The sequence below is a fragment of the Sminthopsis crassicaudata genome, chromosome 2 (genome assembly GCF_048593235.1).
Source record: "Sminthopsis crassicaudata isolate SCR6 chromosome 2, ASM4859323v1, whole genome shotgun sequence".
NCBI lineage: Eukaryota > Metazoa > Chordata > Mammalia > Dasyuromorphia > Dasyuridae > Sminthopsis > Sminthopsis crassicaudata.
In genome coordinates, this window is record NC_133618.1 from 475,301,245 (window position 1) to 475,327,745 (window position 26,501).

The window sequence follows — 26,501 nt, forward strand, 5'->3', positions numbered from 1 at the left end:
TTTCTATTAATTTAATTACCTTTTGAGATAGTTGGAGCCTGTAGCATTTGTTTGTAATAAGAGTAATATAATCCACATTCTGTTCTGAATGATATTTCTCGCTCTACTTCCTGGAAAAAGAAAGATAGATTTTGTTTTGTGTGTGTGTGATTTTATAATATTTCAGCAATTGTTATAGCAGCAATGAAGGGAGGAAAAACTCTGAAACCAGAATCTCAGGAAATTAGTCAAGTAGTTTACATGTGAGTTTATTCAAAGGATTAAAAAAAAAAAAGGTTCTACACAGAAATAGAAATCAAATTTAAATTTTAAAAATTTACATATTCCCACATAGTATTAGAATCATGACAATTCCAGGTAGTCTAAAAATAAACTTTTTTAAAAAGTCATATTGATCCCACACTAATAATTCAAATGAGCAATTTTCTTTTCACTCTAAAAATATAAGGTATTGTCACTAAAAGAAGGACTTTTACATGTGAAGTTTACTTTGACAAGTGTCACCAAAGTGGAAAAATATTAATGGAAGAAAATGAATAAAAAATGTTAAACTAAATTTAAATAATTTATTCCATCCCAGAAGAATTGAAAATTTAAAATAATTTTGTTATAGTCACATTTGGTTATATAATACTCTACAATACTGAATTTAACTGATAAAAACAATATAAAATGCCAGGGCTGGTGGTGGTTGTAGAAAAGTGGCATACCCCAAAGAATATTGAGTTTGGGATCACAGACCCAAGTTTAAAAGTCAATTTAACCAAATTGTGTGACCTTAGGAAAATCATAATCACTCTCTGGGTCTTAATTTCCTCATTATGTAAAGAAGGGGATTAATCTACATTAAATGAAGCATCCTATGCAGATCAAAAATCTATGATTTTATAAAGTTCCTAGGATATATATATGTATATATTACATATATATGTATTATATACATATATTGTGTGTATCTATGAACATATGTATATATATCTATATATATCTCCACACTTATATGTTTACAATTCAAATAAAATTAGAATTCCCCTCAATATTGAATCTTTCATTTGGTAGGTCAGGAAATTCTATCCTGCAGTATGCAAATCTTTACACGGGACTTCTTTCCACAGAAATATAACTTTTTCAGAAGAATATCAATTTTAGGCATAAATTCACATGGGGGGAAATGGTTTGGATATGTGTTAAGTCAGATGGGCTCTAAGATCCTTTCTGACTTAAATTCTATAAATATTTTATCAATTGTAGTATTAATATTTTACAACTAAAGACTCCCAATGTTTTACCTTTTTAACATTCAATATCACTATTCTTCATTCTTAAGACAACTTTCCCTAAAAGATTATGTTTTTAATTGAGCTTATTTTTTTCACCTTCCAACTATTTCTCATGTAAAAATAATAAAAAATGCCATTTTAAAAAGCAGTCTACTAGGCTTTATTTTTGGTCTGGTGATTATGTATGACACAATTCTTCTAACTTTCTAGAGCACTGATCCTCTCTCAATTCAATATGATAGTAACAAAGAAATTCTTTAATTTATCTACATCTAGTAGTGGAGCATTTACATTCTTGGTAAGACATAGTCATAACTCATCCAAAGTGAAGAATCACTGTTTTTCAGTAACTAATTTTGGTAATATACTTTATGAGCTCACAATATATTGTCTTCATTTTGACGCAAGTTTCTCAAAGGCCTCATTTCTCAAACAGGAAACGGAATCAAATTTATAAAAAAATAAGAGCCATGCCCCAAATGATAAATAATCAAAAGATATGCTCTCTGCCCAAAGAGCTATAAATTCATGCATATCTTCTGACCTATACAGATTACTAGCAGGCATCAATACCAAAAGCGATTCCCCCCCCAAAAAAAAAGAATGAAAGAAAAATGACCTATATGTATAAAAATATTTGTAGCAACTTCCTTGCCAGGACAAAAAAAACTCTGGAAATTGAGGGGATATCCATCAATTGGGGAATGGCTCAATAAACTGTGGTATGTGATTGTGATGGAATATAGTTGTTCAATGAAAAATGATGACCAGGATGTGCTCAGAAAACAACAACAACAACAACAACTAGAAAATCCTTTATGAACTCAAACAAAATGAAATGTACTATATAAAAAGTAACAGCAATGTTCTGGAATAACCAAATGTAAATTATTTTGCTATTCTCATAGTATAATCATCCATGACTACTCTAAAGAATTTATGATGAAAAATCCTATCCATACTCAATGAAGATTGAAGCATTCTCTCTCTCTCTCTCTCTCTCTCTCTCTCTCTCTCTCTCTCTCTCTCTCTCTCTCTCACACACACACACACACACACACACACACTCACACACACAACATAGACACACACATCCACACATACACTTTAATTTTTATTGAGGGTTTTTATTTTCATTAGGGTGGGAAATCTATATTTTCTTTCACAACTTAACTTCTTTAACAACTTAACATACTTCATATGCATTTTCTTAATTATAGGTGGGGATAAGGGAAAAAAAACCTAGAACTTAAAACTAAAAAAAAAACCAAAACCAAATACTAAAAAACTACTTTGAATGTACATGGGGAAAATATTAAATAAATTAATAAAATACAATATGTTGTCTTTTTTTTACTGAGAACTCAACAAGTTTTTTATGTTCTCTAATAAAGCAATCTGAGTTTGAAAAAAGCTCCAAACACTCCCATAAAACTAATTTCATTCTCATAGCTTTCTTTATAAATAAAAAAGGACAACTTTACTCTTCCAAGAAATTGTTTAATTACTCTTATCATAATATTAAACCAAAGTATCATTACTTTTATTTTAAATCTAAATGCCTCAAACTCTACTCATTAATTATAAGCTATGCTGTAAAATGAAAAAATAGTGTTTGTTTTTTTGGTTTCTATGTTTTGTGGCAATTTATAAGTTTGTTTGAATTTCTGAATTGAGACATTTAAGATCCTCTAGTCTACTGTACTTACTTTTACACAATCTGGAGGGATAAGCATCAGCCCTTCTTACTGTTTGGGGAAAGGGGAAGGAGAAAAGTCTTCATAACAATGCAATGTGTCTTAGGGGCAGAGTTGATCTGGCTGAAGGTCACTAAGCATCTTCTCCAAAACTACTGAAGTTAGTCATTATATCATCCATGAGTTTGAACTTAATTTCAAATGTATTTTGTAAAAAATTAAAAAAATCCATACACAATTTAAAAATTTACTTCAATATAATTTTCACATCTATATAATGTAAAGCATTTAAAATGCTTTCCCCATCATAAATTGGTGAGGTAAGTAGCTTGCATATTAAATATCTTAATTTATATGTGAGTATAAAAAGGTCTGAAAATTAAGTAACTTGCTCATGATTAAGCAACTGGCATGAAATAACATGAAGACTTACATCTGAGTGTAGAGTTCTTTTCACTATATCATACTGCCTTTCAATATGAGGAAGAAAGAAAAAATTGTGACTCATTGTGACACAACCTTTTTAATACCCTCTCAAAGTATAAAAACAGAGGGGGACCTAATTAGCAAAAATGCATTCAAACATGATTAATTTGTAATCTTGGCACCAGCTGTATAGAACCAAATGCTATACTTTATTAGACAGACACTTGCAAGTTTTACATCTGCTTCAAGCTAAGAGAACATCTGCTTTATTCATTCAAATGCTTTTCCAGTTTTACAGCAATTTATACTTTGCCTGGTATACCATGCCAACAAAAACCTGTACCAATAGAGGTTACCATCGAAAGACTGAAAATGAACAGCTACTACACGTTTTAATTTGCATTTTTTTCCACAGAGGATGTAATGTTTTTGAGAGAATGAAAATTCTTCTCCTGAACATAATAGTAGAAAAGAATGGGAAAATCAAAAACATAGAAGGAAGAAATTAGGAAAAAAAGACAATTTAACAGGTGTTTTGTGTAGCAACTACACAACAAAACTAAAAGGGGAAAACAGGTTTAAATTGAGATTTTACTTTTAATGATCTAGTTTCCTATTGACATGAAAGTAGTCAACAGAAATGTAAGCCTTTTTAGAAGGGTTACTTTTGTTTGTTGAAATTGATCTTAAGTTATAAACTTCATATAAGTACTTTCTACTTTGACAGAATTTCATGAAAAAAAATGTCCCCTGAAAGCCTGAGGAAGGTACAAAGGGCAATGAATGGCTCAGGAGTCATGAGCCATCTTATTCAAGATTTAATGCTTACTGCACTAGGAGATGTCACTTTCTGTAAGGGTCAGACTTATTGGATTCCGAGGCCCTTTCCAACACTAGTATTAGGATTCTTTTCCCAATTTTCTTCTTGCTCTCTTCTTTAGTCTTTTTCTTCTATTTCTTAAAATCCACTTTTAAAACCAGATTAGCAAATAACCTTGGTCATAGCAATTTCATTTACACAGCTGTTGAGAAAGGATCCTACAAGGGAATATCACTAGCAAACATTCAATGCCATACATGTTTTCTTGGCTGGTTAAATTTATAGCCATCTGTTAGAATGGTGTAATTTCTATTCTAAAGTTGACTAGACCTTTGGCATAGAACATAAGCTAACAAGATGAGGATTTTTAAGAAATGTGACAACACTTTGGGGTAATTCTTTTTCAAATGGAAAAACTGAAATAACCAGCAGTCTTATTATTATACTTTCTATCATTAATTGTGTTTATTCAGATCATATTTATTAATAGACTATCTTCCTGCCTTTTATTTTTCAGGATTGTCCAATGGGAGAAAAAATGCATAATCTATAAATCTTAACAGAAAAGTAAATTAGGAATGAAAATGTTGGCATTGAAGAGTCATGTATGGGGAATATATGATATTTTAACCAATTCTGATATGTAGCCTTATTACTACCCATAACAGCTTGCAACCACCTGAGAATGCATTTACTCTAAATCATTAACATTTACATTTCTTAAGCACCTACTATGTGCAAGGGATTGTATTAGGTTCTGATTTTACAAAGCATCATGAAACAGCCTCTTCTTTGTGGTCTACCCATTCCAACTATGAAGAAAGACTGTTTACAACGCAACATGGGAAAAGTGACAATTGCCAGAAAAATTTGGAAAAGACTGCACTTAGTCACAGCATGACTATAACTAGACAGGCAAGTAGCTGTTATCTCAATGATCTTTTGAGTTGTATATCTATTGAAATGAGAAATAATAAATCATCCTTGAAAATTTAAAGTTATCTTTAAATTTCCTAGTTTATAAATCGGAATTAAAAGAATGAAATCTGGCAGCTTTGTCACTAACTATCCCATGCTAAGTAACAAATTGAGAGTGAGAACTGTTGTCCTATCTAAGGTGGTACACCAAAATAAGTTTGCTAAATTTTTGTACCCTGAAGTTATATATTAAGTAGTTTTTATCATTTCTGTGATTAATATACACTGATCACTAACTCTGAGATCCTTAAGAATAATCCATTTGTCATTACTGGATATAATAACGATGATTATTTCCATGTCAGATCAGATGAAAATGGGATGTGCCCTATGTTGTAGTCAAGTCACTATGGTAGAATGACCTGTAATGTAGTATTAATTATTATTAAGCACAGCTATTGTTCTGTTGGGATGCCTATAAAAGAAAAACAAGTTAGTATATTTTATAAATACAAAAATTTTCTCCCAGGCATTTTGAGCGACTTTCTCTACCTGAACTCTTTTGTATATAAAGAGAATGTTAGATTCATTTAAATAAATGACTTCTAACTTAAAATTTTATGTATATACAAGGCATATAATAGTTAACCACTCATTTTGATTAAACACTGATTCATAATTGTTCTCTTTTTTTCTTATATTAAAGAATAAATTTAAACCTTTTATATGTAAAGTAATAAAATTATAAAACTGCTAAGTAAAAAGAAATAAGAAAAATGAAATATGGGGTGTCGCTTTTAAATACTCTTGGTTTTTTTTTTTAACTCTTCCCAAATCTACATGTCATTTTTGATTAAAAATTACTATAAATTTTTCCATTTTTTCAGTTAGGAAGAAATATTAGCTCATCAAGTTACAAATGATATACACACATATACATGTAATATTACATTTTGTTACAATATTTCTCTACCTCTAAAGTACACCTTATTGACATAATAACCCAGATACACAGGACAGTTTTTTCTTGACAATTTTAAATCAACATTTTCTTCATTTTTCATTTTACTCTGCTTCAATTACAATTTTTCAACTACAAATACTTAGAAATGAACATTTAAAAATATTTCAGATGCATTGAGCAATCTACTAGCTAACTCTATTATGCACATTTTTTTTTTACCATCTGGATAATTATAGCTTAACCAAATGAACAAAAATATTTCAGGCAAGAAATTATTCAAGTAATTTGGTGAAAATAAACTACCTATCAGAATTTTTTAAAATGTCAAAAAAAAAAACCCAAAATTTGCTCTTCTTATAGTACTGCCAAAATTCTAAGAACTATAGAAATGGGTGAAAATGATGGAAGCATGCTCCTTAGCAGAGAGGGGATGGCTGAAATAACAGCAGGATGACATAGGCAACTGGTAACTTTGTTTGGATGGTATTAATCTATTACAAGAGATGGTATTAATTAATCTAAGACAAAAGAGGTCTTTATTTTAGCAGGGAGAAAGTATAGTGAATAATCAGCTGTGATGATGATAGCAAAAATAAGAAAAGAAAGAAAAGCATGTCAGAAGACAAGAGAGAAGACAACTTCAGAAGAGAAATACACAAGGAGGTCAGCATGGGTAATATCAAGTTAAATTTCATACCTACTTTAAAAATTATGTTTATAATTTAAAAAGAAAATTTAAAAATATCTCACAACATTGCCTATCTATCTTTGCAGGTTCAGAAAAGCCTGGGCATAATGTCAGCCTTGGAGGTGTTGGTTAGTATTCCTGAACTGTTTTTTCCCCTTTTTTATTATCTGTTTTCAGAGATGGCTTTTGGGGAGAGGGAGAACAGAAATTTTGGGAAACTTGGGTGATATAAAAACAAAAGACAATAATAAATTTTTTTAATTAATTCAATCTCCACAGCAACAATTAAAAAACTTGTAGGACGACTAGTAACAAGCAGAAAACTGGAAGAGTTCCCCTTTTATCAGGGAAACTCAAATGGGGAGAGACTGCTTCAAAAAAAAAAAAAATCACAGAGGCTAAATTTTGCTTCAAAAAGAGAATTACTTCAGGCTGTTCCAGAAACTCAACAAAGGAAATCAAAAGCATTTTAGAATCTTATAATTCTTTGCACATGAGATAAAAATAAAGCAATTTGAAAGACTTATCAATCCAACCATGCTAATGGTTGGGAATATAACCTTAGAGACTTTCTTACTGGGGGCAAAAATAAAGTTGACAAAAGATATGTTCTTTTTTTTTTTTAATGACATAAAGCCCTGGGATTATGCTTAAATCTATAAAGAGAAAAAAAATCCGGGAGAAAAATTCTGAAACTTCACCAGTTTCTCCTCACACTGCCCACGAGGCAAAGACTTTTCTTATTTAAAAGTAAAAATGTAATCCTGAGTTTTTTTTTTTTTTTTTGGTGGGAAGCAAAGAAGAAAGATCAAAGGGACGGAGAGGCCACTAAAGGAGACAAAGATAATCAAAGATGAAGGCAGAGCTGTTCATTTCTTATTTTGCTGCTGTTTTCTCCTTCAAGAAGGATTTTTGGACTACAAAAGACAGAAGGTGAATGACCAGCTCATGAGGATCTAATGTCCGGGACCAAAAGCCTGCATGTGGCTGATCTTGTTAAATTTAAGACATAGTAATCTACATATTCTAGTACAGAAACCAAAAAGAATATGACAGGTTCAAATGAACAAAATTTCTTAATTCTTATGCCTTCTATTAATTATTTCCTACATACCCTATATATATAACTTATGTGTAATTTTTTTTTCATACTGTTTCCTCTATTAGGTTCTGAGCTCCTAGAGGCCAGGAACTCTTTTTTGCCTGGCACATAGTAGGAACTTAATAAATGCTCAATGATTGATAATCTCAAAAAAAAAAAAAAAGGAACTAAAATTAAGAAAAATGAGGTATCCCCTAAGCAGGGCTACATAATTACTCCAGTAGTTTTGCATTTTGAGGAATTACTGAATATGAAATCTCTTTTAAACCTATATTATTATCATTTTTGGTGTTCCTTGAAGATCTATCTAAATTTTGGAAACAGTCAAAAGTCAGAGGCAAGTCTAGTGAAAAGCTGGACATTAAAGTTGGTTAATACCATTCCAGAGTGGAGAATAAGGCATGCCTTTCTTTAAGGTAATCAGACTTCTTTAAGGTAATATGACTCGCAAAATGGTTTCAAAGAGTTTCCAAATAAAAACTAACAAAACATATTTTGAGCAATTGAAGCATCCTTGGCATAAGAATATATTTTCCCAAACTTTGCAAGGAATGATCATTTAGGATACATAAACTCTGGTATGCTGATTTAAATCCCAGTTTCATTGACTTAGTATCCTTGCACAAGGCTTTGGGATCTAAATGATAAAATAGAATGTTTTTATTCAGCAAAGTAGTTTTCCTTTTAACATAAATCAAGAAGCAGATAAATGAGTTATAAAGCCAATATACCTAAAAACTGAATCGCTCAAAGTTGAAAAAAAAAAAAAGACATCTACTCAAATATAGTAATTGGTATTTGAAAGTAAGCATTTCCCCCCTTTATGATTGCCTCTGGATAATTTATAAATAGAGTTGGAAAATTGTTTTGCTTTTACTGGATTTAAATGTTGTATACAACAATATCTAAGTACCTAATATGTATACAATATTATACTAATTGTTAATTGAATTACAAAATTATATAAGATATAAACAGATATAAAGTTTGGATAGCTAACTCAACTAAAAATCTTACCGACCATTGGTAGATAAGACAACCAAACAAAAATAATTTCAATATACAACATAAAATTTAAAAATGTATCACTTACAAAATAAAGTCTATGTGAGATCTAAGGATGTAGGTCATTACAATTGAATGAGTCAGAGCATAGAGGAGGCAAACAGCATTTGAATTTGTTTTGACAAATAGGTAGGAATTCAACTTTTCCAGGCTCATTTGAAAGCCTAAATAAATGCAAGGAGGTATGAAATTCCTGAACAAGTCCAGGGGATAGAAAGCTGACTAATTGGCCAGCATATATATGTGAAATATATAAAGGAGAGTAACACAAAATAAGCCTGCAAACATGGGAGAGGACTAGAAAGTAGAGGGTCTTGGATGACAAGTACAAATTTGAATTTCACTCAAAGATTCACTGAAGATTTGAGAAGTGGTCATGACTACACCTATGTGTAAGAAAGAAATTCTAGCAACTGTATGGAAATAGGCCGGAGAAAGAAAGTGAAGATGAGAAAAATCATTAGGAGGTTAATACATTACATGGGAACAATAAGGAGGCCTTATACTAAGATGGTGATAGTGTAAATTGAGAAAAGAGGGTGGATTAAAAAGATGCTGTGGTCTGGTAACTAATAATATATGTGATATACAGGGTAGCTAAATAGTGCAGTGAATAGAGTACCAGTCCTGAAGTCAGGAGGACCTGAGTTCAAATCTGGTCTCAGACACTTAACAGTTCCTAGCTATTTGACCCTGGGCAAGTCACTTAACCCCTATTGCCTTACTATAATAATAATAATAATAATAATAAATAATAATAATATATGCAATATAAAGAAGGGGTGTTCTGGGCGGGGTCTGACTCAAGTCAGTCCCCATAAGGATGACAAATCCTGTTTAGAACAAAGTCAGACACTCATTGTTCACTGAAAGGTTAACAGAGACTTACTTAGCCACAGAAGGAAAGGGATAGTCAACAGGGATGAGCATCAGAGAACCCCTTAAGTTGATTCAGCTGAGTGAAGGTCTCATTATAACCTCCTACTTTGTTTCCTTGTGTCTTCTGTAAACCCAAGTTATGAGGCAGTGACAAGAGTCATCTAGAGTGCTCCAGACTAATATTCTCAGGGAACATCTCAATGCTTTTAAAGAAAGAACTAGCCTAATTTACATGGAAGTAAATGTTAAGTTTTTACATTTACATCAAAAGGGAAGAGCCAAGACAATCTCAAGAGTTCAGAAGTGTGGAACTTGATGAATGGTGGCGCCTCAGACAGAAATAGTCAAGTCATGAGAAGGAAGGGCTTAGTGATTATCGTGATAAACCTCAACTCTGGTTTACTCTCACTATCGGCTTCCTTCACTTCTCCTCACATGCTGCTGAACAGAGAAACCATGCTTCCTGAAGTCTACTGTAAATTTTGTCATCTAACTTCAATTGGATCGCATTACAGCAAGGCAATCCATTTACTTCCAAACTGATTCTCTATTCCATTCTCCAGAGAGTATTTCAAATCCTCTCTTTTCATCTCAAATTTCCCCTTTTTCCTATTTTCTCAGATAAAGGTCCTCACCCTATACTTGAGCAAAAAGATGTTGTTTGGCAAGAACTCCCATTTTTACTTTCTCAAAACTCTTTATTAAAATCACTCCAGACCTCTCCTTTCCTGTCTCTGATAATGAAGTGATTTTCCTCCTCACTGAAAGACAACCTTTTCCCATATTTCCTGGATCCACTTCCTTTTGTATTCGCAGGCAGACTGTTTCTGATGGGGGTTGAGATCCCTTTAAGATTCCTTTCTGAGAGGCTTGGAGAGACTTACATCAACTGATGCTGAGTGAAATGAATAGAACCAGAAGATCGCTGTACACTTCAATGCTGTATGAAGAGGTATTCTGATAGAAGTGGATATTTTCAACATAAAGAAGATCCAACTCACTTCCAGTTGATCAATGATGGACAGAAATAACTACACCCAGAGAAGGAACACTGGGAAGTGAATATAAATTGTTAGCACTACTGTCTATCTACCCAGGTTACTTATACCTTCAGAATCTAATACTTAATGTGCAACAAGAAAATGGTATTTACACACATATATTGTATCTAGGTTATATTGTAACACATGTAAAATGTATGGGATTTCCTGTCATCGGGGGGAGGGTATGGAGGGAGAGGGGGGATAATTTGGAAAAATGAATACAAGGGATAATATTATTAAAAAAATTTACTCATGCATTAAAAAAAAAATTCCTTTCTGATTCCCCAACCCCCATGGCTGACCTTTGATTCACAAATCCTGGTCAAAAATTCTTTTGAATTCCAATGATATCTGGGCCCAGCCCCCACTGGATCTGAGCTGGCTTGGGTTTTCTCAGCCTCCACTATCTGCTCAGGTTTCCCCAACCCCCAAAGTTTCTTTCTTACTTGAAAGCCTGCCACGAACTTGGCATCACCCACAAGCCCCTTTTAGGTATAAAAGAGCCAAGCGGAGCTCTCTCTTTGCAGGAGTCCCTGCCCCCAAAACATGGTATCCTTCCGGCCATGTAAGGGATCCTGCCCACCTTTGGCCCTGGCATCTTTCTACCTTAAACTTTACTTCTAAATCCCTACAATAAACCTTTTTATCAATCTAGGTTTTCGGGCCTGTAAATTCATTTACAGGGGACACTGTGCTGTCATGGGACTATCTTACTATCTTTGCGCCGACCAAAACGGAGTTCCTCCTATCCTATCTCTCATAATTTCCCTCAATCACTACCCAACTTCCTACTCCTTCTCCCTTACCTTTTCCTTTCCCATCTTGATTATTTTCCAGCTGCACATAAATATGTCCATGTTTCTCATATCTGATCTCCTATTGGACTCTAAGAAGCAGCAGCTCTCTCTCTCTCTCTCTCTCTCTCTCTCTCTCTCTCTCTCTCTCTCTCTCACACACACACACACACACACACACACACACACACATACACACACACGTAAATTGTTGTCTCCCCTAATTAGAATGAGATTCTTCAAAGTGGGAACTGGATTGATTTTCTATTTGTATCTCTAAAGCTTGGTAAAAAATAAGTATTTAATAAATATTTTTCCATTCTATTCTTTAAAAACCTTCACCAGACTTTAAGATGCTCTCAGGATATCATCCCAAGTTCTCCTCCATTTCACTGCCAAACTCCTAGAAAAAGTTCTCTACAAATAGTACTTCCATTTTCTCTTCTCAAACTCTTTGCTGAACCTTTGCAATCTGGCTTCTAACTTCATCAGTCAACTCAAAGTAAAGTACTCTTCCCAATGGGACCCAAAATATTATATGTTTTCATTATACAACCTGACACATCTAACACTACTAACTATCTTTTTCTAGAAAACTCTTTCTTATCAGTGGAGTTGTTTTTGGTTTTTGATGACAGTTTTCTCCTGGTTTTTCTGACACCTATTCTTCTCAGTCTCCTTTGCTGGCTCACCAACTATTTCACAATTCCTAATTGTGAATGTTCCCCAAGGCTCTTTCTAGAGCTCTCTTATCTCTCTACATGCTCACACTTGGTGACCTCATCAATCCGGTCTAGGTTTAAACAGTATTTTCTGCAAATGACTTGCAGATCTTTATATCCAGCTTTTGTCTCTCTCCTGAAATTCTGTACTGCATCACCCACTGCCTATTGAATATTCCAATCACTACTGCATTTTTCCTTCCTTCCTTGTATATATTTTGTACATATTCTACATATACATACATACATATGTACCTCAAGTTCCTACAATATAGGTACTTAATAAATGCTTGATTAATTCAATTCTGGATATGGTAAATTTAGGATGACAGTAAGACAAAAAAAAAAAAATCAAGATTTTTAGATATGAGAGTTAAATGCATAGAAATTGTGATGGAAGCCAGGCCAGTAAGTAAGATTATCATAGAGGACTGTGTATCATAGAGAAGGGAAAAAAGGCAAAGAACAGCCACATTAAAAAGATAGAAAGAGTAAAAGGAATCATTAGAGGCAGAGAAGAAACAGCTAGGGGTAAAAGAATGAGAAGTGCCTAGTGTCCTTGAAACCATGGGAGAGTTAAGTTTCTAGTAGGAGTATGTAATCAGTGCCAAAATGTGCAAAAAGGTAAAAGAAAATAAAAAAAATGATCAGAAAACCTATGCATCTGGCAAAAAGATTTATTGAAAGAGAAGGAAAAATTATAAAAGTTAAGATGACAGTAGAAAGAGTTAAAATGTAGTAGGAATCAGGTATAGATTTTTTTCCTAGCTTAGCAATGAAGAAAGAAAAAAAGATGAGACAGTAGAGTAGTTAGAAAGATCAAAGGTATTTTGTGGGATTGAGACTATCTTAGCCTATTTACAGATACATAAAAAGAAGTCAACAGCAACAGAAGAAGTTGAATACCAGAACAAGGATTAAACATACAATTTGAAGGGCTGGTTTTAATAAGCAGAGAGGATATATTTTCATCAACTAATGAGGAAGAGGACAGAAAGGACGCTAATGCTGAGAGACTTTCAAGAAAGGAAAAGGGGAGTTAAGGGAGTTTACATTTTATTCTCAAGAACATAAGCAGCTAGGTCATACACTGTATGAGAAGTGTGGTATGGTTGGTGACAAGGAAAAGAAGAAAAGTTTTAGAGAGGTCATTATGTAGAAGATAAGGAATTAATAAAAATAGCTAAGAAGTTTTATATTTATTTATATATATACGCACATACATATTAAAAAAAAATGCATGGCAAGCCATTTGCACCCAAAGACAGAACTGTGAGAACTGATTATGGATCACAACATAGTATTTTCAATTTTGTTGTGTTATTTGTTTTCTTTTACATTTTTTTCCTTTTCTATCTTATTTTTCTTGTGCAGTGAAACTGTGGAAATATGCACATGTTTATTAATACATTGGATTACTTGCCCTCTAGGGGAGGAGGTGGGGAAAAGGGAGGGAAAAAATCGGAACACAAAGTTTTGCAAGGGTGAATGTTGATAATTATTTGTGCATATGTCTTGAAAATAAAAGGCTTTAATTAAAAAAAAAAAAAGGAAAGAAAGGGTGAAATAATAAATATATGCATGGCAGTTCTTGTGGTAGCCAAGAATTAGAAAAAAGTAAATTCTAGTCAACTGGGAAATGATTAAACAAATTGTGGTATATAAATGCAATGGAATGACAAATAAAATAAATACAGAGAGACATAGAAAGAATTAAATGAATTGATGCAAAGTGAAGAACCAGAGCTCAGAAAATATACAATTGACCAAAATGTGTAAAAGGCTGAATCTCTGCAGATGCACTTGGATAACCAAGCACTTCAGGCTAATTACTAATTAGACAATACTCTATTAGCATATCCTTGAAGGATGGCTCCTCCCACTATCCGGTGCTGGCTTGATCTGTGGGTGTATACAGAAAATTGTAAGAGGTATTGGAGGGTGGAGTAGGACAAGCGGGAATCAGTTTTTGGTGGTGGAGACAAAGAATGTGTGGAGATTCCTATATCTATTCCCCTGACTGCTACCCCCAAAGACCAACAATATAGATCAAGGACTTTTGCTTATCCTTACTCTGGCTGATTCTAAGGTATCCAGGGTGCTAACTCAGTTTTCACAATAATGTAATTGGAAAGAAGCACTGCAAAATAATAAAAAATTAAAGTTGCAGATTACAAAGAATGACTTCAATAGAGAAATTTGAAAAAAACCTCTCTTCTGTCTCCTTTGTACAAGAGGGTCAACAGACTACATACATTATCAGATTTTTTTTTATTGCAGTGACTGGTTTTGCTAATTAGAAAAAAAAACTTATTGTAGGAGCTAGATTTCTGGAAGGAAAAAGAAAAGAATATGGAGGGAAATTTAGGCAATGTAATAACAAAAGATATCAATAAAATATATTTCAAAAAAGAAAGGGCAAGAATTAGGGGCAAGAGATTTTGGGATTATAAATAGTGAAATATGAGGTTGGTGGTAAACATGGAGTAAGCAAAATTGGAGTTGATGAGATGGATTAGAATAGGGATGGATCAAAGGAGAAACAGCCATGATGAGAGTAAAGAGTAGGTTTATCAGGGAGCAAATGACAGCAGATGGTAGACAGAAATGTGGTAAAATTTTAAGAGAACTGTAAGACGTCTGGTGCAGCCAGAAATGAGGTAGGAAAAGTGAATGAAATGAGGCAATATAGGAATTCTGTGCTCAATCCCTCAAGAATAATGGCAGGTAATGGGATAGAGAAGAAGACCATGATTCCAGGAACTAAAGTCACTGAAAAAATTAAGACAATAATCTAAAGATAGATAAACTATGATGGGGAGAGGGTAATAGAAGCAAAGACATCAAAAAGGTAAAAGTCACTTAGTAACAGAAAGTGAACAGGAAGTGGAAGGAATGGACACGTTCTCAACAGCCATGCTATCTCCTCAGGGGAAAAAATGTTTCTGGTAAAAATGAACAGCTGAATGAAAAGATCAAGGATACAAAGGAATTTATTGACACAAACACAAGCATTCTGAAGGACATGATAGAATGGGGGAGGCAAGGAAGGAACTGGGCTGGAGTGGAATAGGGGTAATTGAAAACAGGATGGGGATAGTACGAGCATGCTATTTGAACTTGAAAGGAATCTGATAGCTAGACGTAGTTTATTATAAGAAGAAATCAGAAGAAGCAGGTTTAAATTCAGTCATTTTCAGTTATATCTGACCCTTTGTGACTCCATTTTTGGAGTTTCCTTGGCAAAGAAACTGGAATGATTTGTCATTTCCTTTTCTAGCTCACTTTACAGGTGAGAAACTAAGGCAAACATGGCTATGTGCTTATCCAGGGTCACACTGTACATGTCTAAAATAAGATTTGAATTCAGAAAGATAAGTGTTTCTAACTCCAGATCCAGCACTCTATCCACTGTGTTATCAAATTTATCAATCTTCTTATCTCTCTATCTGACTTTGTTATCCTTAGACGATTCACTTAACTTCTCTTAGTTTTGGACTAAATGATCATTTAAAATGCCTTTTTGCTCCAAATATACAAAGAATGAACCATAAGAACTATCCTAACAGAGGACTTGCAGTAAATCCTTCCCCAGACTTTAGAGATAAAATTTAGCATTTTGCTAAATTTACCTTCTAGCGCATCTATTTCCAGAGGATAATGTGGTTTCCTTCCAGGTTTGCTGTGGCACTTCAACAAAGTAAAAAACAGTTTTCCATACTCAACACCTCAAGGATGTGAATGAAAGAACAAAGAGCTGCTAAAAAAGGTCCAGGATACAAAAGGTCTTTGTCCCAGATATCCTACAGCTCTCAGATTGAGAGAAGATTTAGGCTGCTAAATTATAGGCAGGGAAGAACAAAAATCTTAACAGATTTTAGCTTCCTTGAAATATACCTTTGATTTATGCCTTCATATTTCATGGATTTATTAAGAATAGATACCTTGCAAGAACCATGCTGTAAATATTCAGAATTTTTCAGTTTTTCTTATATTTTCTGAGAAAATAATTGTTCAATAATTAATTGAAACATCTTACCTTAATGTTAGAAAACCATAAATCATTTTCATGTAAAGTAGCAAGGTAGACAGAAGTAAGAAATCCAATGCAAAGGCCAATAGTTCCACCAATCGTTAAGGATAGAATTTTCCATAATCCTTTCCCACTGTAAACTTTGTTTTACAAAGAAGAAAAAATTCAGTTAAGTTTTTGAAGTCTTTTCATAGCAATTTGTTTGAGGTTTATATTGCATTTTAAAAAATTATAAATGTTATAGCTGCACAGAATAAGTAATATATTAGCCAATGAAAAATATTAAGGTTACAATATGTTAAGAGGAATATATTCATTATTTGTGTGAATGCATTAGAATCCAAATCACAGAACTTTTAGAGTTGGAAGAGACTTTAGGAGCCAGTGCAATCTATACATGAAACTAATCCCCACTATAATTTATGTCCAATAAGTTCAGTTTTTGCATGCAGAATTCCAAGGATCTAGACTCTAACACTTTTGGAGGCACACCATTCCAATTTTGGGAATACTAATTGTTAAGCTTTTCCTGACATCAAGCCTACTGAGGCTGTTTTGCAATTTTTTGTACCCATTATTCCCTTTTCAACAAGACTTCCACTATGCTCAAAAATTTTGGAAGGATAAATGATGAAAGAAGAATCAATTACATTCATTATTTGGCAAAAATTTTGTATATATTCTTCAGAATATAAGACTGGTAGATATGTAACCAAAACAATCATGAGAGTGTTAGAACATCTGTCAATCTTGGTGAAAACATGATAACTGAACACAAATCTAAATTTAAAGTTCTGCTTTAAATTTTTTCATACTATTTATTACATTGAATACAGGGTGAATTTTAGATTTGTTATTGTTGTTCAGTCATATACAACTCTCCTTGACTCCTCTGGTGTTTCCTTGGCAAAGATACTGGAGTGGTTTGCCAACTCTTTCTCCAGCTAACTTGACAGATGAGGAAACTGAGGCATACAAGACTAAAGGCTTTCCCGGGATCACACAGATAGTAAGTGTGAAGCCAGATTAGAACTCAGAAAAATGAATCTTGCAAGACTCATGAAGTTCTCTTCAATGTACATTTAATGCCTGACCTTGAAGAATTTCTTTGTACTTTACTTACCTCAGTTACACAAACTATATATAGCACTGACCTTCCTCTTAGCACATTAGATTTAATGTTCAACACAAATATTTTTAAATATTAAACATTAGAGAAGTCAATAAGGGAAATATTTTTAAAGGTTTTAATGAATAAAGTACATCTTCAAATATAATTTAACTTTAATTGAATGCAATGTCATAATTGAATTAATGAAGTGATTTGTTGACTTAATCATTCATATGAATAAATGGAATATCACATTGTATAAACTATCTATTGGTGAATAACATTACATCTTTTAAAAGTCTTTTGTAAGAAAGACACCACACAATGCAGTATGAAAATCTTAAATGATTGTATGCTCAAGGTACAATTAAAGGCTTATATTTTAATATGAGTTTGTTGAAATTACCTACCAGTTAACAATTGTCTTTCCAATTCTTCCTCTTCCTCCTGTGATGCTTTATCCTCATAAACTTCTGCAACTTTTATTTCTTTCCTCTGCCTGATAGTTGTCATGATGTAAGACTTTCATGCATTTTTTTCTTCAAACCAATCTCTACACAAATAATACAGTAATAAATGATCCAGTCCATGTAAGCAAAATTACTATTGAACAGTATACCTGTAAACTTAAACCCTTTTAAAAACTATACCAGACATACAACTTTGAAAGCCTTAAGAACTCTGATAAACAATAATGATGGACTTGGCTCTTTTCAACAATGAGATGATTCAGGCCAGTTCCAATGATCTTGTGATGAAGAGAGCCATTTATACCTAGAGGAATATTGTGGGAACTGAGTGTAGAACACAACACAGTTTTTTTCACTTTTGTTGTTATTTGCTTACATTTTGCTTTCTCATTTTTTTCTATTTTGATCTGACTTTTCTGTGCAGCATGATAATTGTGGAAATATATGTAGAAACATTTAACATGTTTAACATTACTTTCTGTCTAGGGGGTAGGGGAAAGGAAGGAGAAAATTTGGACACAAGGTTTTTCAAGGGTGAATATTGAAAATTATCCATGCATATGTTTTGAAAATAAAAAGCTTTAATTAAAAAAAAAACTCTGATCAATACAACGACCAGTCATGATTCCAGGGGATCAATATACTGGCTACCTATTGCCAAAGAGGCAATAGATTAAAGACTCAGAAAAATACATACATTTTTGGACATAATCAATATAGGAATTTGTTTTGCTTTACTATGTTTGTTTGCTTTATTTTTGTTTCTTTTTTGCTTTATTTTCAAGTGGGGGGATAGGAGAAGGAAGAGAGAATGAATGCTTGTTAAATGAAAAAGTAAAAATGTACCAGAAACAAATATGGCCCTAAATTAAGTCAAGTACGTAGCCACCAAACACTGGCACAAGTTGAGAGTGCCTTGATATTACTACATGTCAAAACTAATTTTTTCATCAGTCTGTCAGAGAGATATTTTCTCTCTAATTTGTACCCAAATTTCTACCACAAGTTGTGAGGGGAGGAGATGGAGAGGAAAGAAATTGGTAGTTCCTTCACAATTTTCCCCAAGACCAATCCTAATCAAAAATCACAAAATTTCAAGAATTAAAGAGGACCTTCCAAGCCATCTAGTCCAATCCATTCTTTGGTCAGAATTCCTTCTAAATATACCAAGCAGTCTGTCTACATCCTACCCAATGCCACAACTGAAGAAGAACCCCCACTGGGAGGTATCCCCTTTCATTTCAGAATAGCTCTCATCGTTAGGAAGTCTTTCACTACAGCAAGCTTAAATCTGTGCTTGCAACTCCTATCCAGAGCTCTCATACCCCCAACTTCTCTCCTCTTTCCCCAGCTAAGCTTAAATCTGTGCTTGCAACTCCTATCCAGAGCTCTCATACCCCCAACTTCTCTCCTCTTTCCCCAGCTAAACATTTCTAATTTCTTCAACTGATTCTCAAACTCCAAGACCTCTCAAGGTACTAGCTATCTTCTAAACATTGTAGGTCAGCCATTTCCTTCCTAAAATATAGAGACTAGAACAACACAGGCTCAAGATTATTTACAAGCTGTCTGCCTCATTAGAATGGAAGGTCCTTAAGGGCAAAGGGATTTTTCTTTGATCTCTAGGCCTTGGCACTGATACCTAGTCTGGTAAACACTTAAATGCTTATTTTCTATCATTTCCTGTTTCTAGACCCAATGCCTCTCATTATGCATAACTTTATTGACAATTATTTTATACTGTTGATTCACATTGAGTTTTATAGTTCACTAAACTGCCTAAGATCTTTGTGAGAATCACTGTCCAGCCATACCTTATTCATTTTAAACTTGTAAAGTTGATTTATGGAACCAATTTTCTCCCTAGATTCAATCTACTATTCTAACTTTTCATGATCTTTTAAAATCATTCAATGTGTTAGCTATCCTCAAAGTTTTTTCCATGCTAAAAATTTAATAAATAAGCATTATATTTGTACTTTTATACATCTCATTAATTTTTTTAAGTTTACCTTCACTGAACCAAGCACTCCACTGGATGCCCTCGTCAGCCCATTAATGACTTTTTGAGTCTAGCCATTTTACCAGCTCATTTCACTTTGAGTATACTTGCTTGCTGCTTTGTCATATTTCACTCATCTCCTATTCTTAGTGACTCTATTTGGCTTTTCTTGGCAAAGATACAGGGATAGTCTGTCATTTCCTTCTCCAACTCATTTGACAGATGAGGAGGCAAACAGGGTTAAGTGACTTCCCCAGAGTCACACAGCCAATGAATATCTGAGGCCAGATTTGAACTCAGCAAGAGTATTCCCAACTCCATGCCCAGTATGCCATTCACCTAGCTGCCCTGCCTACTTTCTCTTTCCATCTTGTCCACACAAAAAAACTATGAAACCTCATCACATGCTTTGCCTAAATCTTAAGTAAACCATATCTACAACACATATGTCTAGTCTATCAGTCTAGCAATGGTATCATAAAAAGAAGTCTCATGTTATCTATACTCGAAGCTGTGTTGGTTCTTGGGGATCTTTGCTTCCTTTTCTAAATGTTCACTAACTATCCTTTTTGTTCTTTTAATAACACGTTAGAATTTTTCCAGAAATCAAAATCAAACTTATTGACTCAAAGTTTTCTAAATGTATTCTCTTGCTTTCTTTGAAAATCAACCACCCTTTCTCTGTTTCTGTAGTCTCTTTCTTATTATATCTGATTTTTCAAAAAACTGCAAAATGACTTAACAAACACATTTTTAGTTTTATGAATACATAAGGATGTATAGTTCATCTGAAATTAGTGACATGAATTCATTAAAAGCTAGGTGCTTCTTTTACTATTTCCCTACTTCTCTAGATTATCAATTCCCTATTGGTCACATTTGTTCTAGACCTTTCTGGTCCAGAAGTTATTATTTTTGGCAAAGAAAACAGAAATAAAGTAAGAGTTTAACTCCTATTTTTTTCTTCATTGTTGGCTACCAACAATCTACTTACCTAAGCATTGGTACTAGTTCTTTTTTGATCCTTCTCTTTTTCCCAAGACAGCTTACAAAAAGTCTTTAAAAATTGTTTTGTTTTTGTTTTTTGTTTTTTTGTTTTTCTTTGTTTTGGCTTTATCTCTCCATACTGGTCTCAGTTCACTCTGTTAGTACTCATCACAATAATCTTATAGGATACATTTATTTTATAATTCTAAGTTGGTTGATGAATTTCCTATCCAAAGAGACAGTTTTCCTTTTGAACAGAATTATTTTTCTCTATGCTTTTGGAAATTCTTTCCTGAAAATTTCTTATGCCTCCTGAGTCAACTTCCCTAGTACATAGGATCTTACCTATGCTTTCTTTGAATACTTTGAAATTTCTTCTCCCAAAGTATAAGTTACATGTCAGACTAGCCACTGGTTTGTCTTCTACTAATTCACAAATACTGCAATGGAATGAATGGTCACTTCCCTTCAAAGTTCCCATCATCTCCACACCAGCAAAGAGTTTCTCATTATTAGTAAGCTTCAGATCCAGAACATCCAGATCCAGAATTTTCCCTTGTTGGATTTCACTTTTTGGAAGATTAAATTACCATTAAGGCAAATAAAGAAATGATTTGGGGCAAAGATAAAGTTTCAGCAGAAATCCAGATAATTGAATTTCCCCATCATTACTATATAAGGCTCAGTCTATTTCCCAAGCTCCAACTCTATTTTTTCTTTCTATTTAGGTAGTCTATGGAATACTCTAATAACAACATCTTTTCCTTTTTTCTGTTTTCATCCATGCTTTTTCCTATTCTATTTCTTAATTTTCTCACTTCAGTATATGTTAATATGCAATCACACTTTTGCCACTACTTTCTTTGATCCAGGGTCAAAGCCAAAATGGTAGAGTGTAGACAGGCCTTTGAGCTCTTCCTGGTTTCCCTCAGATCAACACTAGATCAAGTCTCTGAACTGGATTTGGAATGACAGAATACACAAATAACTAATTTCTAGCAGAAGATATTTTGAAAGAACTTCAGAAAATACCTGTTTCCATCAACAGGGACCCAGGGTAATTCCAAGTTGGCTGGAATCTACTGGGAGGCTCTTAGCCAAAATACAACAGCATTGGCTACTCTATCCTGGTTTAGAAGCCAGTGGCAGTGAGACATCACACAACTATAAAAGGCACTGAGCCCCTGAATCCCAGAATAACAAGGGATTTGGCCACATCCCCCTAGCACAGGAAGGAAGGAAGTCAGCAGCACTGGCCCCAGGGCACCGTGATGCTGCTGTCCCTTGTAGAGGAAGCTTGGTACAATCTCCACTTTGCCCTAAGAGCAGAACCAAACTTTTTAAAATGGACAAAAAAGCAAAAAGGGCTCTGACTATAGGTAACTTTTATGGAGACCAAGAAGAACAGATCTCAAATCCTGAGGAACTAAAAGCAAATCATCTCCAGATGAAGCCTCAAAAGGTAATATAAGTTGGTTTCCATCTCACAAGACTCTCTTGAAAAAATGAAAAAAAAAAGGATCTTAAAAAAGTAGGGAAAGGAAATGAGAACTTTGCAGGAGAGTTTGGAAAAAGAAACAGAAATTATCTGAAAAATACGCTTTTAAAAATAGATTTAGCAAAATGAAAAAAGCATAAAACTTCTTACAAAATAGATTTGATGAAATGGGAAAAGAAACCAATTCACTGAAAAATAGAATTTGTGAAACAAACAAATAAAAAAAAAACCCACCAATGAATAAAACAACTAATTTAAAAGTCCAAATGGCCAAGTGTAAAAGGAAATAAAATGCCTAACTGAAGAAAATAATTTACTAAAAATTAGAATTGAACAAATGGAAGTGAATGACTCTATGAGACATCAAGAATCAGTCAAACAAAACTAAAAAAAAATGAAAAAAATGGAAGAAAATGTAAACTACTTCATTGGAAAAACAACTGACATGGAAAATAGATCCAGAAGAGGCAATCTAAGAATTATTGGATTATCTGAAAATCATGATGAAAAAAAATCTAAACAGGAAATTCAGGAAATCATCAAGGAAAACTGCCCTGATGTCCTAGAACCAGAAAGTAAAATAGCCATTGAAAGAATCCACCAATCACCTTTGAGAGAAACCCCAAACTGAAAACTTCAAGAAATATTGTAGCTAAATTTCAGATGTCAGATCAAGGAGAAAATATTATAAGCAGCCAAAAAGAAACAATTTAAATATGGAGAAGCCACAATCATGATTACACAGGACCTAGCAGCTTCTACTTTAAAAGGCATGGAATCTGACATTCTGAAAGGCAAAGGAACTTATATTGCAGCCAACAATCAACTACCCCATGAAATTAAGCATTATCTTTCAGGGGAAAAAAATGGACATTCAATGAAACAGGTGAATTTCATTTATTTCTGATGAAAAGACCAGAGCTGAACAGAAAATCTGATCTTCAAATATAGAACTCCCTCAGCATTTTTGTACATTTCCAACACAATCCAACAGCAAGAGATACAAAGAGAAATTCCATTCAAAATAACGGTCGATAGTATAAAATATTTGGGAATATATCTACCAAAGAAGACCCAGGAATTATATGAGCAAAATTACAAAACACTTGCCACAAAAATAAAGTCAGATTTAAATAATTGGAAAGACATTCAGTGCTCTTGGATAGGCCGAGCGAATATAATTAAGATGACAATACTCCCTAAACTAATCTATTAATTTAGTGCTATAGCAATCAGACTCCCAAGAAACTATTTAAATAACCTAGAAAAAATAACAACAGAATTCATATAGAACAACAAAAGGTCAAGAATTTCAAGGGAAGTAATGAAAAAAAAAATTAAATGAAGGTGGTCTAGCTGTAACTGATCTAGAACTATATTATAAAGCAACAGTTACCAAAACCATTTGGTATTGGCTAAGAAATAGACTAATTGATCAATGGCATAGGTTAGGTTCACAGGGCAAGATAGTGAATAAAAATATCAGTCTAGTGTTTGACAAACCCAAAGATCCCAAATTTTGGGATAAGAATTCATTGTTTGACAAAAACTGCTGGGAAAACTGGAAATTAGTATGGCAGAAACTAGGCATGGACCCACATTTAACACCACATACTAAGATTAGATCAAAATGGGTCCAAGATTTAGGCATAAAGAAGGAAATCATAAATAAATTGGAGGAACATGGGATGGTTTACCTCTCAGACTTGTGGAGGAGGAAGGAGTTTGTGTCCAAGGGAGAACTAGAGACCATTATTGATCACAAAATAGAAAATTTTGATTACCCCAATTAAAAAGTTTCTGCACAAACAAAACTAATGCAAACAAGATTAGAAGGGAAGTAACAAATTGGGAAAACATTTTTATAGTTAAAGGTTCTGATAAAGGCCTCATCTCCAAAATATACAGAGAATTGACTTTAATTTATAAGAAATCAAGCCATTCTCCAATTGATAAATGGTCAAAGGATATGAACAGACAATTTTCAGATGATGAAATTAAAACTATTTCCACTCATATGAAAGAGTGTTCCAAATCACTATTGATCAGAGAAATGCAAATTAAGACAACTCTGAGATATCATTACACACCTGTCAGATTGGCTAAGATGACAGGAACAAATAACGATGAATGTTGGAGGGGCTGTGGGAAAACTGGGACACTAAGGCATTGTTGGTGGAGTTGTGAAAGAATCCAACCATTCTGGAGAGCAATCTGGAATTATGCCCAAAAAGTTATCAAAATGTGCATACCCATTGACCCAGCCATACTACTATTGGGCTTATATCCCAAGGAAATACTAAAGAAGGGAAAGGGACCTGTATGTGCCAAAATGTTTGTGGCAGCCCTTTTCATAGTGGCTAGAAGCTGGAAGATGAATGGATGTCCATCAATTAGGTTGGGTAAATTATGGTATATGAAGGTTATGGAATATTATTGTTCTGTAAGAAATGACCAACAGGAGAAATACAGAGAGGCTTGGAGAGACTTACATCAACTGATGCTAAGTGAAACGAGCAGAACCAGAAGATCATTTTACACTTCAACAATGATACTGTATGAGGATGTATGCTGATGGAAGTGGATATCTTCAACATAGAGAAGAGCTAATCCAATTCCAATTGATCAATGATGGACAGAATCAGCTACATCCAGAAAAGGAATACTGGGAAATGAGTGTAAACTGTGTGCATTGTTTTTTTGTTTTGTTTTGTTTTGTTTTATTTCTCTTCCCAGATTACTTTTACCTTGCGAATACAATCCTTCCTTTGCAACAACAACAACAACAACAAAATTCTGTTCTGCACATATATATTGTACCTAAGATATACTAATATGTATGGGAATGCCTGCCATCTGGGGGAGGGGGTGGAGGGAAGGAGGGGAAAAACTCGGAACAGAAGGGAGTACAAGGGATAATGTTGTAAAAAAAAAAAAATTTACCTATGCATATGTACTGTCAAAGAAAATGTTATAATTATAAAAATTAATAAAAAACAAACAAAAAAAGAATATAGACATCAATAAAGTAAAAAATAAAAATAAAAAACAAATGTAGAACTCAAAAGAAGGATAAAACTGTAAAAAAAAAAAGAAAAGAAAAGAAAAGAAAAACTAACTTTCTTTTAAAAGTTAAAAAGTTTATACCCTTATATGGAAAGATGATATAATTAACTCTTGAGAACTGTATCTCTGTTATAGGCATACTTAGAGGGTATAGGTATAATTTGATTTTATTGTGATGATATAAAAAAGAAATGAGAAGAAAGGGGATTGTACTAGAAGAAGAGGAAAAAGGAGATAAAGTAGGGTAAATTATATCTGAAAAAGAGACAAAAAAAAAAAAAAAAAAAAAAAAAACCACAACCCAAACCCTAATACAATTGAGGGAAAGAAGGGAGCAGGATATGCATTGTGTGAATCCTACTCTCCTTTGGATTTGGCTCATAGAGAGAATTTAGTTTCACAAACTTGTCTCACCCTATAGCTAAGAAGGAGAGGAAAGGAGGAGGGTAATAGAAGGGAAAACAGAAGTAGAAGTGGAAAGGGATAAGAAAGGGGGAGGAGCTGTAAAAGAGGAGGACAGTTTGAGAGAGGTATTGGTCAGAAGCAAAACATTGGGGAGAAGGGAAAGGAGAAAGGAAATAAGAAAAATTTAATTGGGGGGGGAAGGAAAAATAAGATGATGGGAAGTGCAGTTAGTAATTTTAACTGTAAATGTGAATGGGATGAATTCTCCCAACATTCTCAAAAGCAGATAGCAGACTGGATTAAAAGCCAGAATCGGTTACAATGTGTTGTTCACAAGAAACACATTTAAAGAAGAGTGATACATTTAGAGTAAAGGTAAAAGCTTGGAGCAGAATCAATTTTGCTTCAAATGAAATTAAAAAACAGGGGTAGCAATCCTGATCTCAGATCAAGCCAAAGCAAAAATAGATCTAATTAAAAAAGATAAGGAAGGAAGCTATATTTTTCTAAAGAGTATCATAGATAATGAAG

The 26,501-nt window shown here is 33.5% G+C and overlaps 1 protein-coding gene across 1 annotated transcript in view; it reads right to left on the reverse strand.

Annotated features, from left to right (window-relative positions):
* The window catches only part of DPY19L3 (dpy-19 like C-mannosyltransferase 3), a 100,693-nt gene that overhangs the window by 66,710 nt on the left and 7,482 nt on the right, over positions 1 to 26,501 (reverse strand). The window contains exons 2-4 of the mRNA XM_074293247.1: positions 17,953 to 18,095; positions 16,438 to 16,571; positions 20 to 110 (exon numbers count right to left, since the gene is read on the reverse strand). Of these exons, the coding sequence (XP_074149348.1) occupies positions 20 to 110; positions 16,438 to 16,571; positions 17,953 to 18,055 (328 nt within the window). The 5' untranslated portion in view covers positions 18,056 to 18,095. The remainder of the gene's footprint in view (positions 1 to 19; positions 111 to 16,437; positions 16,572 to 17,952; positions 18,096 to 26,501) is intronic.